Here is a 16,955-nt window from a genome sequence, read left to right as displayed (position 1 = left end):
ATGAATGGGCTGACGAATTGGCCAGGGCAGGTTCAGCGATTGACTTCGTTGGTCTTGAGCCCGCGCTGCCAATTTCGACAAGTTGGATAAGGGAAAAAATATGGTCCTGGGCTTCGTCCGAGCACCGAAATTATTGGAGAAATCTACAAACGTGTCGCCAAACAAAGGCGTTTCTAGAACAACCATGCCCAGTGGTTTCGAAAAATCTCTTACATTTTTCGAAGCTCCACTGCGGCATGCTGACCAGGGCTTTAACCGGCCACTGCAAACTCAATTATCACATGGCAACTATTCAGCGCGCTGAGTCTTTTTCATGTGATCTTTGTGAATCCGACTACGGAACCTCATATCATCTGATATGCAACTGTCCAGCGGTAGCGCAATTGCGATTTCGAGTCTTCAGCCGTCCTTATATAGACGAAACCATGTTTGGTCGACTGAAACTCAGAGACATACTAAAGTTTCTTATCCAATGTGGTAAAGAGCTTTAGGTTTATTCGCAGGCAAGTTGAACTACTTGTGAGTTTAACTTACCTGTTGTTTATTTTTGTTTTGTGTTGTTATTTTTCCCACCCTTCCAATTCTACTTCCCCACACCTCCTTGTCCTTTCCTTCTGCTCAGGAAATGATGAAAACACACGGCAAGGCACAAATCCCCGACTATGTCCGGGGAACGTGCCATTTGAGCCAATATATTCTGATTCCTGATAAGTTGACGGCGTACCTGATATGACTGAAACAAACGGAAAAGTGATCCATTGAATCCGCAAGTTTAGCTGATTTGGCGATGGCGATATCGTGATTAATTCTTTCAAAAGCGGCGAACAGATCGGTATAGATAGCATCGGTTTGCAACCCCTCAGAGATTAAAGAAGTGAACGACAATAAATTCGTCGTAATAAAATACAATTGTAGTTAAGAGTACAGATTTCTCACAGAAAATGTTATTTTCACCTGGATTGTTCAGCGTAAGTTTTACAGAAAAAGGTCCCGTGCCGCTTCAACAATGTTTCTTATCTCTAAAAAAAGAACAACGGCCAATTTTCTAATGTAGTATTTATTTGAGCTTTCAGAAGTTTGAGTTTCTTATTCGAACGGTCGTAGTATAGGAAAATGTCCAACCAACCGCGTCCTTCGGGCTATCTTTCTCTGTCACTAATTTCATAAAAACTACATTTACATTCTCTCTGATTTCTACATTTGAGTTGTAATTTTACAGCTTTGAAACTTTTTCCACACCTGACCAACTAGAATATAAGTTTATATAAGACTGCTGTTGTTTCTATTGATCTATTGTTTGGTTATATTTAAAGTTGAAAACTCTGTTTGGTCACAGCTTACGGGTGAATCCGTAGGTGTGTGCGTGTATAAAATTGAATATCGAAATCCTACCTTCAATATATCGTTTGGTAGTAGAAATGTGCAATTGGTGTACTGAGGCTCTCGCTAGATTTATCTTTTACTATTTGGATGTAATTATGATAAGTTTGGAAAGTAGCCATGCTGAGCGGTTTTACTGTAGTTTTAAACGCAGCAGAAATCTTATAGTTTCTTTGAGATTCTAAGTAAATAGGTTCGAAGAAAATATCAGCTATGTTCACTGTGTCAACACAAGGGTTTTTGAAAGTGCAATTGCGTTGGGGAAGTATGTTACAACAAGAATGGTAGACCCTATCTATGGAAACAGTCACAGTGACGACTTCTTCGTTCGATTTGAAAAAAATTCCCATTCCGATCAATTTTATACCGCGAATATAAGAGTTTATGTGAAAGAGAAAGTACGAGCTTGGTCCAGTCCTAGAGTACTCACCAACAAATCTTAACATGGGCCAAGTGGACTGTGGATTAGAGCTTCTGATAGCTGTTTTTAAATCCTCGACATCCACCTCGCTGTGCGTCTTTTGCCAACCATCGACAACTTCCATCAATTGATCACTTGAACAATTGATTCTCTTGGCACTGACGATCAGTTTAAGCGACACACGGTCCAACTGGACGAAATTCTTCTGCTTGAAGTAACGCAAAGGATTATCGCAAATTATTTGCAAACACTTCTCGTCAATTGATTTCAATCCGTAGAACCGATTATCCATCAACTTCTCAAGCACATTATCCGAGTCAACATTCTGACGGAGAAAGTCGTTCACCACTGGCAACACTTTTTCCAGAGACCACTTTTTCGAATGTGTATAAATTTCACGAACATTCTCGGCCGTGAGTTCGATCTTCTCGCAGTACAGGAAACGTAGAATCTCCAGGAAAACACTCGGCTCAACATCTTCCAAGGTGACCTCGTTGGTCCTCGAATTCTGTAACAGATCGAAAAAGTGGTCCGACGCGTTGATTAAGATCAATTTATGACCGTAGAACCGCTGCTTGTCCGGTCCCACTAAGAAGGTGACATCCGACATGAACTCGTTGTTGAACAGAAATCCTCTGCGATCCGTTCCAGGTTTATCGTTCATCGAACTGACGATCTCACGAGTTGTACTCGGCATTGTGTTTCTAAATAGTTGAAATCGAATGTTTTAAAGAATAATTAGTTTTCCGAGGAAAAAAAATTGAACTTACTCTGATGACATGGTCGCTGTGTGGGTGTTTTGCTGTAGACAACTTGACTTGATTGACTTTGCATACTAATCTGCCTTCGAAAACGTCTCCAATTTTATAACGTTTTCTCTGTCTCATCAACGAGTTACGATTATAGGTAGTGCTCTGTTCGTGTAGGTAAACTATAGAGAAAAAATGGCGTTTATCTGACTACCGTCAGATCCAGCGTGCACATTTTACGTGCGGCATTGACAGCAATTGCCTACCCTGATTGACAGATATTAACTGCCATTTTTCATCTAGTTACCTGTTCTATAAGGCAGCAGTTCCCGGTCGTATCACCGGGAAGGACTCGTTCAAATTCAAATTGCAACAAGGTAACTTCTATAAGGTGTGAGAATTACGAGTCAAAGCTGTCGATGGTATTGTCACAGAGAACAGACGTCCATCTTCAGCATTCAACTTGTGTAAAATCTCTAACGGTTTCGAAGGTAGTTGGGATATCCTAATCAGGTGCGCTACTGTCGTCATGCTTTTTTGTGGCTGAGTTCGACAGAATTGACAGCGGTTATTCCTCTACCCAGTCAAACTAGTCTGGAGCCGGTTCGGACTTCCAGCATGAATTCCAGCTCAAATGCATGAACCGATAGAGTCGGAATCGGTTGTTTTCTTTGAGCAAGATTCCATACGGAATCCATTTAGGATTTCGAACCGGTTCCGGAATGGATTTGACAGATAGTTGGGATAGGTTGGTGTAGCGGCGCTAGTGTTTATCGTATATTAATTCAAATGTTTACACACGTTTTTTAAATATTTTTGTTCGATCATGGATGTCTGTTCTCTGTGGTTTCGTGTTCTACTCGTCAGTAACTGACACCAACTTGCTGCCAGTTAGACAATATACTCAAACTAACCCCAAAATTGCAAGTTCGAATTTTGCGAATCTTGGGTGGATTTTTTTCGCTTAACTCACAATTTTGATCTGTTTTCCCTGTTGGATACCAGAAGTATTGTTATTTGTTTTCCATTCTTCTCCAAATTCACACTAGACACTCGAAAGTATTCGTATTCTGGGCACTCAGAGGTGGCATGAAAATATATTGAGGCATGAGTGCTAACTTGAAACGATAACAAGCTCACATACGGCAGATGTAATGATTGCTTCGTCTTAGGGAAACTTCGAAATATCGACCAACACAAGGTGGCATCGTAAGTTCAACGTTCAATGTATAACTCAAATCTAATTGATAGAAACACTTAATCAATTTAGTCGAAAGCGGTCTTATATAAAATTTCAAATTATTTAAAACGAACAGAAAATAATGGAAAACGTAAGTTTGTGAGAATGTTTCATAAGCGAAGTTCCGATTAGTTCTTATTATTCGCTGCGTACCGACATAATTAGTTAGTGGCGTCACGTCTGTTTTCGGTTTTACTGCTTAATCTGTAGCTATAAAAGAACGTACGCCAATTTAGTACATAATTATTTTGGCATCCGAATGAATCGCTTCGAATTGCGAAGTACTGATAAGTCAAAGAGGCAGTAGCCAGCAAGAGGATGTAGTGTACATAAGAGAAAGGAGCCGTGCACTGTGGAAGAAGAGAGAATCCAAGCTATCAAACTGACCGTTCCTTGTTGATGTATTGTTGAAAACTTGTGTTTCTAGTATCTACTAGTCTCGAATTTGAAGAAAATAACGCCACTAAAAAGTAATTGGATCTAAAATCTCGGAAGGTGCCGAATTAGAAAGTCATATCGCACAGAGCGGAAACAAAAAAAGTAAATCTCTGCGCTATAGACATCAGTGAAGCAAGCAAGCGCTTTGTTCGTTATCCAATGCACAAACAATAACGCATCGTTGCTCTCAGCTGTGCAGTGTTCAGCCAAAGGAAACAAAGGTACCCGCACTACGGGATACCACAATTTCGATTGACATTGAAAATAAACTCATGTTAGAGCAACAGCTCAAAAGGTGGCACAACTATTAAACGTTAAAATGGAGCTTAATCTCACGCAAGTTGCATATATTCAGCTACGCCATGTCAAAAACTGTGCTTTGATTACGTTTAGAAATTTAAGCCAGGCAGAATACTTCATTGTGAAAAACACCATGCAAAACGACGTTGAATGCATTATAACCAATATCCCAGTGTATATGATAAGGTGGATGTTCGTATACACGACCCAGCGTGGCGCACAGCAAACGAATTATGTCGCAACAGATTAGTGCATTGGGTCGAGGTCTCAAAGGTTGCGGGTTCGAATGCTACCTTTGGGGAAACTTTTTTACATACGCGCTTTCGATCCAGAGTTTCCATGAGAAACCAATCGACCGAAAAATATAACCATCGTCGATTCGAACGAAGCTTTGCAGTTGTGTTCGGTTCATGAATTTCCATGACTTACTCTGGCAATCGCAATATTTTGATAAAAGAGCAATTTTTCAAATGGACTTAGACTTCTAGATGCATTAATTTAAAAAAAAATCATTCGATTATTGTATTTTATACAGCAAACCTGAGAACGAGTTGCAGAGAATGAATACTTCTGTACGAAAAATATATACACTAAAATAAATTTATGTTAAAAACTTCAATTGAAAAAAAAAACATTTTTTATATTTTGTCAACAAAAACCTTATGATAGAGAACTCATCGATAGAAAAGTTTTTCGAACAATAACTTTATACATGTTTTTAAATATCATACTAATTGACATACAAAAATGTGATTTTGTTACAGAATTGAATTCAAAGTATCATTTTAAATCAAAATGTATTTTACAAAACTCTTCCAAAATGCGATGGTTTTCGAGATATTTGAAATTTTGCTCCAACAAAAGCAATTAATTCGTGTAATTATACCCTTCTTAAAAGTTATTCGCATTACCCCATCCTAAAATGTCAACAATCTAAAGTTTACCGCTTTAAAGACGTAAAATAAACTTTTCCAGTGTATTTGGATCATGGAGAAGCTTTCAATAAAAAGGTTTTCCAAACAACTTTTGACATATTTATATAATTGCAAATAACATTGAAGTTAAAAATACAATTTTCTATTTTAAATATGATGCTAAACGCCATTTGTCATTCTAGTTTAGCATTCTAAGACTCGACTGCATTCAACAAGTTCATGTTTCGACGGTACAGCATTTAACCGACATCCAAAGATTTTGCAAACTTGCGACGTCGCAAGTTATATTGATGTCGAATGTCCTCGCTTGTCTTTGGTGAATTTTGTGACCACAATCTCCCGGATTTTGTCTCTAACGGTTGGTGTCGGCTGGCTAAAATTGGTCCGTTCTTATGCAACATTTGTATTTTAAAATTTTTGAAGGTTCGAATTTTATGATTTTTAAATTCGTGAATTTATAAACTAATCAAATTCGAATTTTTTTATTTTTTCGGTACTGGATGTTCGAATTTTTGAATATTTGAGTTTTTGAATTTTTAGATTCTTAGATTTTTAAATTATTATTTCTTAATCCTTAAAATTTTTGAATCTTTAAATTTAAAATTTATAAATTTTTAACCTTCTAAATTTTTAAATTTTTAGGTTCTTAAATTTTTAAATTTTTAAGATCTTGAATTTTTACATTTCGTGATTTTAAAATTTTTAGATCTTCAAATTTTAAAATTTTCAAATTTTTACGCTTTAAAATTTTTAAATTTTAAGATTCCAAAGTTTTAAAATTTTAATATCTTTAAATTTTAAAATTTAAAATTTAAAATATTAAAATTGTTAAAATTTCAAATTTTTTTTTAAATTTTTAGATTTTTAAATATTTAAATTTTTAAATTTTTAAATTTTTAAATATTTAAATTTTTAAGTTTTTAAATTTTTAAATTTTTAAATTTTTAAATTTTTAAATTTTTAAATTTTTAAATTTTTAAATTTTTAAATTTTTAAATTTTTAAATTTTTAAATTTTTAAATTTTTAAATATTTAAATATTTAAATTTTTAAATTTTTAAATTTTTAAATTTTTAAATTTTTGAATTTTTAAATTTTTAAATTTTTAAATTTTTAAATTTTTAAATTTTTAAATTTTTAAATTTTTAAATTTTTAAATTTTTAAATTTTTAAATTTTTAAATTTTTAAATCTTTAAATTTTTAAATTTTTTAATTTTTAAATTTTTAAATTTTTTAATTTTTTAATTTTTAGATTTTTAAATTTTTAGATTTTTAAATTTTTAAATTTTTAAATTTTTGAATTTTCAAATTTTCAAATTTTTAAATTTTTAAATTTTTAAATTTTTAAACCTTTAAATTTTTAAATTTTTAAATTTTTAAATTTTTAGATTTTTAAATTTTTAAATTTTTAAATTTTTAAATTTTTAAATTTTTAAATTTTTAAATTTTTAAATTTTTAAATTTTTAAATTTTTAAATTTTTAAATTTTTAAATTTTTAAATTTTTAAATTTTTAAATTTTTAAATTTTTAAATTTTTAAATTTTTAAATTTTTAAATTTTTAAATTTTTAAATTTTTAAATTTTTAAATTTTTAAATTTTTAAATTTTTAAATTTTTAAATTTTTAAATTTTTAAATTTTTAAATTTTTAAATTTTTAAATTTTTAAATTTTTAAATTTTTAAATTTTTAAATTTTTAAATTTTTAAATTTTTAAATTTTTAAATTTTTAAATTTTTAAATTTTTAAATTTTTAAATTTTTAAATTTTTAAATTTTTAAATTTTTAAATTTTTAAATTTTTAAATTTTTAAATTTTTAAATTTTTAAATTTTTAAATTTTTAAATTTTTAAATCTTTAAATTTTTAAATTTTTAAATCTTTAAATTTTTAAATCTTTAAATTTTTAAATTTTTAAATCTTTAAATCTTTAAATTTTTAAATCTTTAAATTTTTAAATCTTTAAATTTTTAAATTTTTAAATTTTTAAATCTTTAAATTTTTAAATTTTTAAATTTTTAAATTTTTAAATTTTTAAATCTTTAAATTTTTAAATTTTTAAATTTTTAAATTTTTAAATTTTTAAATTTTTAAATTTTTAAATTTTTAAATTTTTAAATTTTTAAATTTTTAAATTTTTAAATTTTTAAATTTTTAAATTTTTAAATTTTTAAATTTTTAAATTTTTAAATTTTTAAATTTTTAAATTTTTAAATTTTTAAATTTTTAAATTTTTAAATTTTTAAATTTTTAAATTTTTAAATTTTTAAATTTTTAAATTTTTAAATTTTTAAATTTTTAAATTTTTAAATTTTTAAATTTTTAAATTTTTAAATTTTTAAATTTTTAAATTTTTAAATTTTTAAATTTTTAAATTTTTAAATTTTTGAATTTTTAAATTTTTAAATTTTTAAATTTTTAAATTTTTAAATTTTTAAATTTTTAAATTTTTGAATTTTTAAATTTTTAAATTTTTAAATTTTTAAATTTTTAAATTTTTAAATTTTTAAATTTTTAAATTTTTAAATTTTTAAATTTTTAAATTTTTAAATTTTTAAATTTTTAAATTTTTAAATTTTTAAATTTTTAAATTTTTAAATTTTTAAATTTTTAAATTTTTAAATTTTTAAATTTTTAAATTTTTAAATTTTTAAATTTTTAAATTTTTAAATTTTTAAATTTTTAAATTTTTAAATTTTTAAATTTTTAAATTTTTAAATTTTTAAATTTTTAAATTTTTAAATTTTTAAATTTTTAAATTTTTAAATTTTTAAATTTTTAAATTTTTAAATTTTTAAATTTTTAAATTTTTAAATTTTTAAATTTTTAAATTTTTAAATTTTTAAATTTTTAAATTTTTAAATTTTTAAATTTTTAAATTTTTAAATTTTTAAATTTTTAAATTTTTAAATTTTTAAATTTTTAAATTTTTAAATTTTTAAATTTTTAAATTTTTAAATTTTTAAATTTTTAAATTTTTAAATTTTTAAATTTTTAAATTTTTAAATTTTTAAATTTTTAAATTTTTAAATTTTTAAATTTTTAAATTTTTAAATTTTTAAATTTTTAAATTTTTAAATTTTTAAATTTTTAAATTTTTAAATTTTTAAATTTTTAAATTTTAAAATTTTTAAATTTTTAAATTTTTAAATTTTTAAATTTTTAAATTTTTAAATTTTTAAATTTTTAAATTTTTAAATTTTTAAATTTTTAAATTTTTAAATTTTTAAATTTTTAAATTTTTAAATTTTTAAATTTTCAAATTTTCAAATTTTTAAATTTTTAAATTTTTAAATTTTTAAATTTTTAAATTTTTAAATTTTTAAATTTTTAAATTTTTAAATTTTTAAATTTTTAAATTTTTAAATTTTTAAATTTTTAAATTTTTAAATTTTTAAATTTTTAAATTTTTAAATTTTTAAATTTTTAAATTTTTAAATTTTTAAATTTTTAAATTTTTAAATTTTTAAATTCTTAAATTTTTAAATTTTTAAATTTTTAAATTTTTAAATTTTTAAATTTTTAAATTTTTAAATTTTTAAATTTTTAAATTTTTAAATTTTTAAATTTTTAAATTTTTAAATTTTTAAATTTTTAAATTTTTAAATTTTTAAATTTTTAAATTTTTAAATTTTTAAATTTTTAAATTTTTAAATTTTTAAATTTTTAAATTTTTAAATTTTTAAATTTTTAAATTTTTAAATTTTTAAATTTTTAAATTTTTAAATTTTTAAATTTTTAAATTTTTAAATTTTTAAATTTTTAAATTTTTAAATTTTTAAATTTTTAAATTTTTAAATTTTTAAATTTTTAAATTTTTAAATTTTTAAATTTTTAAATTTTTAAATTTTTAAATTTTTAAATTTTTAAATTTTTAAATTTTTAAATTTTTAAATTTTTAAATTTTTAAATTTTTAAATTTTTAAATTTTTAAATTTTTAAATTCTTAAATTTTTAAATTTTTAAATTTTTAAATTTTTAAATTTTTAAATTTTTAAATTTTTAAATTTTTAAATTTTTAGATTCTTAAATTTTTAATTTTTTAAATTTCTAAGTTTTTAAATTCTTAAATTTTTTAATATTTATTTTTTTAAATTTTTAGTTCTTAAATTTTAATTTTTTACATTTCTTATAAAAGAAATGTATAGAATTCGCTCAAACTTTCAAGATTTTTTCCGAGGCCCGGAGGGCCGAGTCTTATATACCAATCGACTCAGCTCGACGATTTGGGACAATGTCTGTGTGTGTGTGTGTGTCTGTGTGTGTGTATGTAACGGACAAATTCTCATTCGTGTTTCTCAGCAATGGCTGAATCGATCTTATCCAAACCAATTTTAAATGAAAGAACTAAAAAACAGTATGAACGCTATTAATTTGTTTTTGATTCTGATGTTTAGTTTCCAAGATATGAATGTTTGAATGCGTAAAAATGGCGTTCTTCGCAGTTTTTTTGAATTATCTGCCGAAATTGACAATATAGATTAACAATTTATATGTTTTAACGAATACCTTTCGAACAAGCTATAGATTGTTGAAATCGGACTATTATCAAAAGAGATATTTAACATTAAATGCGGACGAAAGATTTTTATCATTTCCCATTGTCAGAAATATGACCAAATACATGTAATCTATTATTAACGCCAAAACGGCTTATTTTAGGTCAATAGTATCTTCGGAGAATTTAATGGAGGAAATATGCCCTTTCTTTTGGTATTGTGCTTTTGCTGATTAATCCCCCTATGAGTGAGATATTTTCACAAATTTTCTTGGAAGTGATTATATCGAAATGATGCCTTCTATAAATTTGTAGCTCTTACTTTTGCGAATAACTTTACTAAAGACTTCAAATATCTATTTTGAATACTTTGAAAGTTATGGCTTGTTGTTTGTTGCTTACTCTTTGTTGGCTATTTATTGTTCAATATAGTAATAATCCATTGAAATAAGCCAAACATTATTTCGATAAAACGAATTTTTTATTTCATTTTTCTATCTACAACCGCTAGAAATAATCACCGAACACTTCCAAGTTGTCTGGAAGGAACTTGATAACTTATCAGTGCAAAAATGTTCATTTGTGCGAACCTTCTGACTGCAATTTTTCTAACTAATGACCATCGGATCGATCTGAAACCTTTCGGAAAATGAAAAGCGAAATAAATAACTCCAAGCAACGGCGTAGCCCAGAGAAGGTTTTGGCGTTTAACACCATACAACGTTCCCCACACCCCCCCCACCAAACTAAAAAAATATTGGATTGAAGTTGAAAATTTATTGATGCAGACTGATTTAATTCAATATTACAATAACAATTATCTGATCCGTAGATTGATAACCTGTTGTTGTTAACATCATTAGGACTTTTGATAAATTGTCGGAATGGGGTCCTGATATGTAACTGATCTATTGGTCTTGATTTCACAGTTGTCTAATAGCATCAATATCAAATTCCTGCCTGAAAACATTCCAATAGAAAATTACAGAGTTCTGTAATCAATCATAGTCCACAGATTTATTTTCAAATTGATCTCGTTTTTGTAGAGATGTTCTGTAATAAGGGTCTTTATTTAATTGGAAGAGAAGTTAAAATTGATTTAATGTCTATGAAACATAGAACTGCTCACCAAAAAAATGCATAACTTTCAACATTTGCTAAAAATGTTCTTGCCTTTCTCATTCACTCTAAAATTCGTCAATCTAATCCCGACCCGGAGGGCCGAGTGTCATATGCCAATCGACTGAGTTCGTCGAGATCGGAAAATGTCTGTGTGTGTATGTATGTGTGTATGTGGAAAAAATGTGACCTCTGTTTCTCAGAGATGGCTGGACCGATTTGCACAAAGTTAGTCTCAAATGAAAGGTACAACCTTCCCATCGGCTGCTATTGAATTTTTTATTGATTGGACTTCCGGTTCCGGAGTTACGAGTTGAAAAGTGCAATCACACAGCAAATTCCCATATAAACTGAAATGAAAAATTTTCAAGATCAAATTTGTATTTTTGATGCCAAATGACTTTAAAATGCATGAAACATTGAGATGTTTGACAAAAATTGACTTTTTTTGGACTTTGGTACATTTTTGTCTTTCTCATATAGAAAGGTTATGCAAAAAAACTAGTTTAAAATTTCTTAACAAGTTGAAAATTTTCGGCTGGACCTGGATCTCCCGGATTTTTCTCCATGATCCGCCGCTGGTTTCAAGCGATGTTTCAGTATCACATAGTATCTCAAGATCGTGGCTGTCGATCCATTGTATGTATGTGCAAATCGTACTGAACATGTAATATTCATTTCCACCATTGTATTGAACATAACCAGCCATGGAATCGTAGTCTGGACAAATGAGACAAGCACAATTGCACCACTAGGTGGATTAAGACAGGTTTTTATTTTGGGAATGCGTCGAGTTGAGACGAAAACGTAATATGATTAATAACGAGGATAACACTTTCCGAATGTAGAGAGAAATTTATGAAAAATAACGATTTCCATTCGACTCTAGCAGGTTCTGATCGATTTTGATGAGCATTTGATTTTTGTTGTATGACCAATTATATGTATAGGTCAAATGTTTAAAATCAGTAATTTAAGGTCAAGATAGCATCATTTTGAAACCGCCAACTTCGGAGGTTTAGTATCTTCGATGAGTTTTACAAACGCTAAACAGCGCATCATTTGATAAAATAATTTTGACGGTATATCGTCCAAGAAGTATGTATGGTGAATTTTCTCAGGTTAATATTCATGACTACAATAAAGTCTCAACAAATTCGCTAAAGATACGAACCTTGTTACTATTTTCTGGAAAATAATTCTGCATAATTTTAAAACTTCAAAAATTATGGTTTCGGAATTATGCCGTTTGGACAGTAAGATCGATTTTCACCAAATCGAATTTCTGGCTACGCCGCTGACTGCAAGTAAGTAGAAACAAAGTCGTTCTACACTCGTTCACAAGAAACTTCTTCGATTGCTGAATATCTATTATAATACATTGAAACCCTGATTTTATCAGCTAAATATGAACATATGTTTGATGGGCTCTAGCAGACGAACAAGACAAAATTCGAGTAAATCCTTTCTTGAGCACGTTTTCCTTATCATGGAGATGGAAATATGTAAAGTAAAAAGTTCATCATAATCAGAAATAGTTATCAGACTACATCAAAGGACGGGAAGAATATTTTAACAGCTTCGGTTTATTATAAAGAAAAAAAAATTGCCCGATTTAGTCAATGTCCCCATTTTGTCAGCCTAAAATATACCATGAGACTGATAAAAATGGGTCGTTATTGTATGTATTATTCACTGTGTTTCACATTAAAAGGTACATTTCATTTTTGGGGATTTTTTATTGTATCGAACTACAACAATTTTTAGGTAATTTTCAAGGGGTTTTTTTATAGACTTCTTCCAAAATTTGGCGAACCTATTCCAATTCGTATACCAATAAATTGGTATACTTAAGGGTTAATATGTTGCAGATAGAGAAAATATTGAAATTTTCAGCTTTTTTCTTACACAATATTACGAAAGATTATTAAACAATTTGTCTTAATAAGTTTGTGAAAATTATAAATTATTTGAAATTTTTTAATAGTATAATTTTTTTTATTTAACCGTGATTTTTTAATAAATAGTGACCATCGCTGCACAACGTAGTCTATTTTTCATGGCTTGCGGTGAGCACGATCTCTCGAATTGCTGAACTGAAAATTATGGAATAGAAATTAATTTTTAGTATTCTTTACTTTACTCGCCGCGCAGATAGCTCTGAATTAGACCCGCTGGTGCCCTAAGACGATTTCGCTAGATTTTCAGAGCACTGTGCACACAGTGCATTAACGCAAGTGACGGAAGGTTATCGAAAAGTTGCGTGAAAATGAAAATTCCAGTAATGATGATGACTTTCCCAAACGGTTCGTTTTCGAGAGGTTTTTATTTGTTCTTTAGCATTAGGATTAGCGATAATAATTCAAATCAACGATACTACTGGGAAGTCACCTTTAGAAAAAGTCGATGTCGAAGTAAAATTTGGAACTATGCACGCATGCACTTCAGAGATAGCGTGATATCCGGAGCTGCGATTTCATTTCAACCCGTTTTTGTGAAAATGGCGATACTTACAAATGTAAACATAAGGCTTTTTTCATACATGCGAATGAGGGCTTTGAAACGCAACCAATTAACCTAAAAATTTTGATTCTACGATATTGCTTTCTTAAACTACAGCAAAAAATACAACGGGCGAAACTGTATTTTTGTTTGTTTATTTAAAGTTTCGCCCTCCACGCTCCATGCAAACAAACAGGGCGATACTTTTTTTTGCTAGCAGTTTAGAAGCGAAACTGTCATTTTCGTATTTTTTAGGATTATCAAGCTGATACCAGCTGTAAATAGTAACAATGATCGCTATTGAAAAAAACCCGGACGAAATCGGTGGTGTAGAACGGTAGTTATTGTAAAAAAACGTAAGAACGATACTTCAATGCTGATAGGTGGGACCGAAAAAGTAAACAATCGCCAAAGGGGCGATACTATCATTTTGTAAATTTCAATAGCAAAAACAAATTTTAATTTAATAATTTCAAATACTTTATGAAGTTTTGGGTTTCGATCACTGAATCATGCAATCTAGGATATAAAAAACAAAATAGTTCTTAAATAGGAAATAAAAGTCTGGAAATATTCACTGTTGATTTTCTTTGAATGGTATCACTGCTAGTATCGCCCTTTTCAAGAAAAAGCGTTGATTTCTTAGTTCTCAGTCGCGTTGGTAATTTGAGTAAAGTATAAACTTCAAATCGATTAAAAAAAATGCGATTTTTTTGGCTCAGTACAATATATAACCCCTTTAGGAAAATTCAGTTTTCCCACCACAATTTAGATATTTTATTAACAGAGCATTAACAATAATTCGTAGCTATGTCTATTTTATGGGCCATTTTTTCGCTTCCCATTGATTTGATTTGAGATTTCTAGCACTGATGTTGTCCTATGCTGATTTGAGCGATTCTCTGAGTCCTGCCACTTTCACATGTAGTATGTGTTATCAAAAACATCGCGAAGCATCAAGTTCTAAATGTTCTCAAACGATATAATATCCGAAGAGAGTGATAACAGTTATAAGAAATGTCTCATCACACTGTTAGGTGGATTAAAAGCGTTTTTTATATTCTATTTTATATCTTTAAATATTTAAATGCTCCACTTTTTAAATTTTTCTATTTATAAATTTTTCAATTTTTAAACCTTCAAATTTAAAATTTTTTAAATACTCAAATATTTGATTCCAAAATTTTTAAATTTTCAAATTTTTAAATTTTTGTTTTCAAATTTTCAGATTCTTTCAATTTTTAATTTTTTTATCTTTAAACTTCTTAATTCTTAAGTTCTCAAATTCTTAAATTTTAGACTTTTGGAATTTTTGAAATTTTTAGAAGATGTGTCACAACACTTCCCATACAAATTGCATGTCATCCTCAGTTCCCTGTCTACATATAACTCTGAATGGCGATGTGTATTGGAGCTTGAGATGCAAATAAAAAATGTCATGACCGCGTCCTTCAAGCGATGAGTCTCTCATCTGACTTTCGCTTTTACCGGATGGGTTTGTTTCTAAAGACGGTGACATTTTTATTTCAATGTTACGGTCCTGTGATCTGATCGATAAATCTCAACTCTGACTGCAGATTTTAAATTTTTTTAGCATTTAATTTTTTAAATTTTTGGATGTGTAATTTTTTTTAAATTTCTTATTTTAAACTTTTTTATCCTTAATTTTCAATTTTCCTAATATCACAAAATTTTTAATTTCTTAATATCTTAATATTTTTAATTCTCTTCTATTCCTTTTTTAATTATTTTTATGTTTTAGTTATTGAATTTTTAATTTTTTTTTTAATTTCTTAATGTCGTAATTTTTAATCATTTGTTTTTTTTTCTCTTTTTTATTACTTTATAATTCTTTGATCGTTGATTTTTTTATCATTTTATTTTATATTTTTTAATTTTATAATTGTTTAGTTTTTACAATTTTGATTGACTTACATGTGTTAATTTTGTATTTTTTTATTATTATTTTTTTTTTATTCAAAAATATTTATTTAATCCTCTATTTTTATTTTTTCGATTCCTTAGCTTTTAAATTTTTCAATTTTTTAGTTTTAAAATTATTTGGTTAAATTGTATTTAATTTGCCGTATTTTTTATTTTGTGCTTTCTGGATTTTCAAAATGTTAAGGCTTCCTTTTTTCATTCCAAATTTTTTGATTTTTCAACAATCTTGTTTTTTTAAATCTTTCAACCTTTCAAGTTTCAAAATATTTACGTTTTTTTATGTTTTAATTCCTTAATTTTGTTTATTTTTGAATTTTCTGCGATTTAATTTTTCCTTATTTTCTAACTCCCTTTTTTATTTTTATTTTAATTTTTTGTTTACTTTTAATATTTAAATTTTTTAATTTTAAATTGTTTTTTAATTTTTCAACAATCTTGTTTTTTTTAAATTTTTCAACCTTTCAAGTTTCAATATATTTGCGTTTTTAAAATTTTTTTTCATGTTTTAATTCTTTAATTTTGTTTATTTTTGAATTTTCTGCGATTTAATTTTTCTTTATTTTTCAATTCGCTATTTTATAGTTTATTGATATTTCGATTTCATATTTTTTTACATTTAATGTTTAATTTTTTTATTTTTAAATTGTTGATTTTTCAAATTTCCAATATTTTAATTTTTCAGCGCGTTAATTTTTTAATTTTGAAATATTTTATTTCTTGAGCTTTTATCTATTATTTTTTTCAATATTCTCTATTTTTTAATTGTTTTTCCTTAATTTAGATTTTTTTGTTTCTTTATTGATTTTGCAGCACGTATTGATTTAACCGGTATTATCCCATTCTTCGCAAAATTTGAGCTAAATTCTCCAGTTTCTTCCCAAAAATCCTTTTTTCTAAAGCTGGAGCTGTAGAGCTGGGTTTTCGGAAGGGCTTCCTGCCAGAATCACTCACTACAACTGCAGAGGAGACGGGAAATGTCAGGTTGCTAGCACAGGTCGTAGAGACTTCCGGTCACGTTTGAGACCGCGTTTGTAAATTTCTAAATGCCAAAACGTTCACTTTATTACCGGGGTGTCATCATGTTTGCGGAATCGTAGGGACGTAGGTGTACGTGAATAATTGCGAAGGGCTCAAGCGTTTGTAGGTTAACGTGCTTGTCGCGTGTGCTAGCCTTGTAACTTTTTTTTAACTTGTCTATTTTTGACGATCTGATTCACGTGGATTGCAAAATTGTTCAAAATTTTGTTGATTTTAGGGCATTCATAATTACCCTTAAAAGTTTAAGTTCGTGTTAGTAAAAGAATTCCCGTCCATAGAAGATTTGTTCAGCAAGACTGATCATCCTTATGGTTTCGCTCTCACCGCCAAGCAAGACGACATTTGCATTTGTGACGAAGCACAACAGTTTAACTCAGTTTTGGTCGAATCTAG

The 16,955-nt window shown here is 27.5% G+C and overlaps 2 protein-coding genes across 6 annotated transcripts in view; both read right to left on the bottom strand.

The window, feature by feature from the left end:
• Positions 1-16,955, bottom strand: part of LOC131687346 (octopamine receptor Oamb) — a 356,370-nt gene that overhangs the window by 92,279 nt on the left and 247,136 nt on the right. The gene's annotated exons all lie outside the window — the stretch shown is intronic.
• On the bottom strand, positions 165-2,894 carry LOC131687380 (BTB/POZ domain-containing protein 6-A-like). The gene is made up of 2 exons (XM_058971466.1): positions 2,572-2,894; positions 165-2,505 (listed from the first exon to the last, which is right to left on the bottom strand). Exons 1-2 carry the CDS (start codon positions 2,580-2,582, stop codon positions 1,395-1,397), a joined length of 1,122 nt encoding a protein of 373 aa, XP_058827449.1. The 5' UTR covers positions 2,583-2,894; the 3' UTR covers positions 165-1,394.

This window comes from Topomyia yanbarensis, chromosome 1 (assembly GCF_030247195.1).
Source record: "Topomyia yanbarensis strain Yona2022 chromosome 1, ASM3024719v1, whole genome shotgun sequence".
Classification (NCBI taxonomy): Eukaryota; Metazoa; Arthropoda; class Insecta; order Diptera; family Culicidae; genus Topomyia; species Topomyia yanbarensis.
The sequence above is the reverse complement of the archived record's forward strand: the minus strand, read 5'-3'. Positions and strand labels throughout refer to the sequence as shown.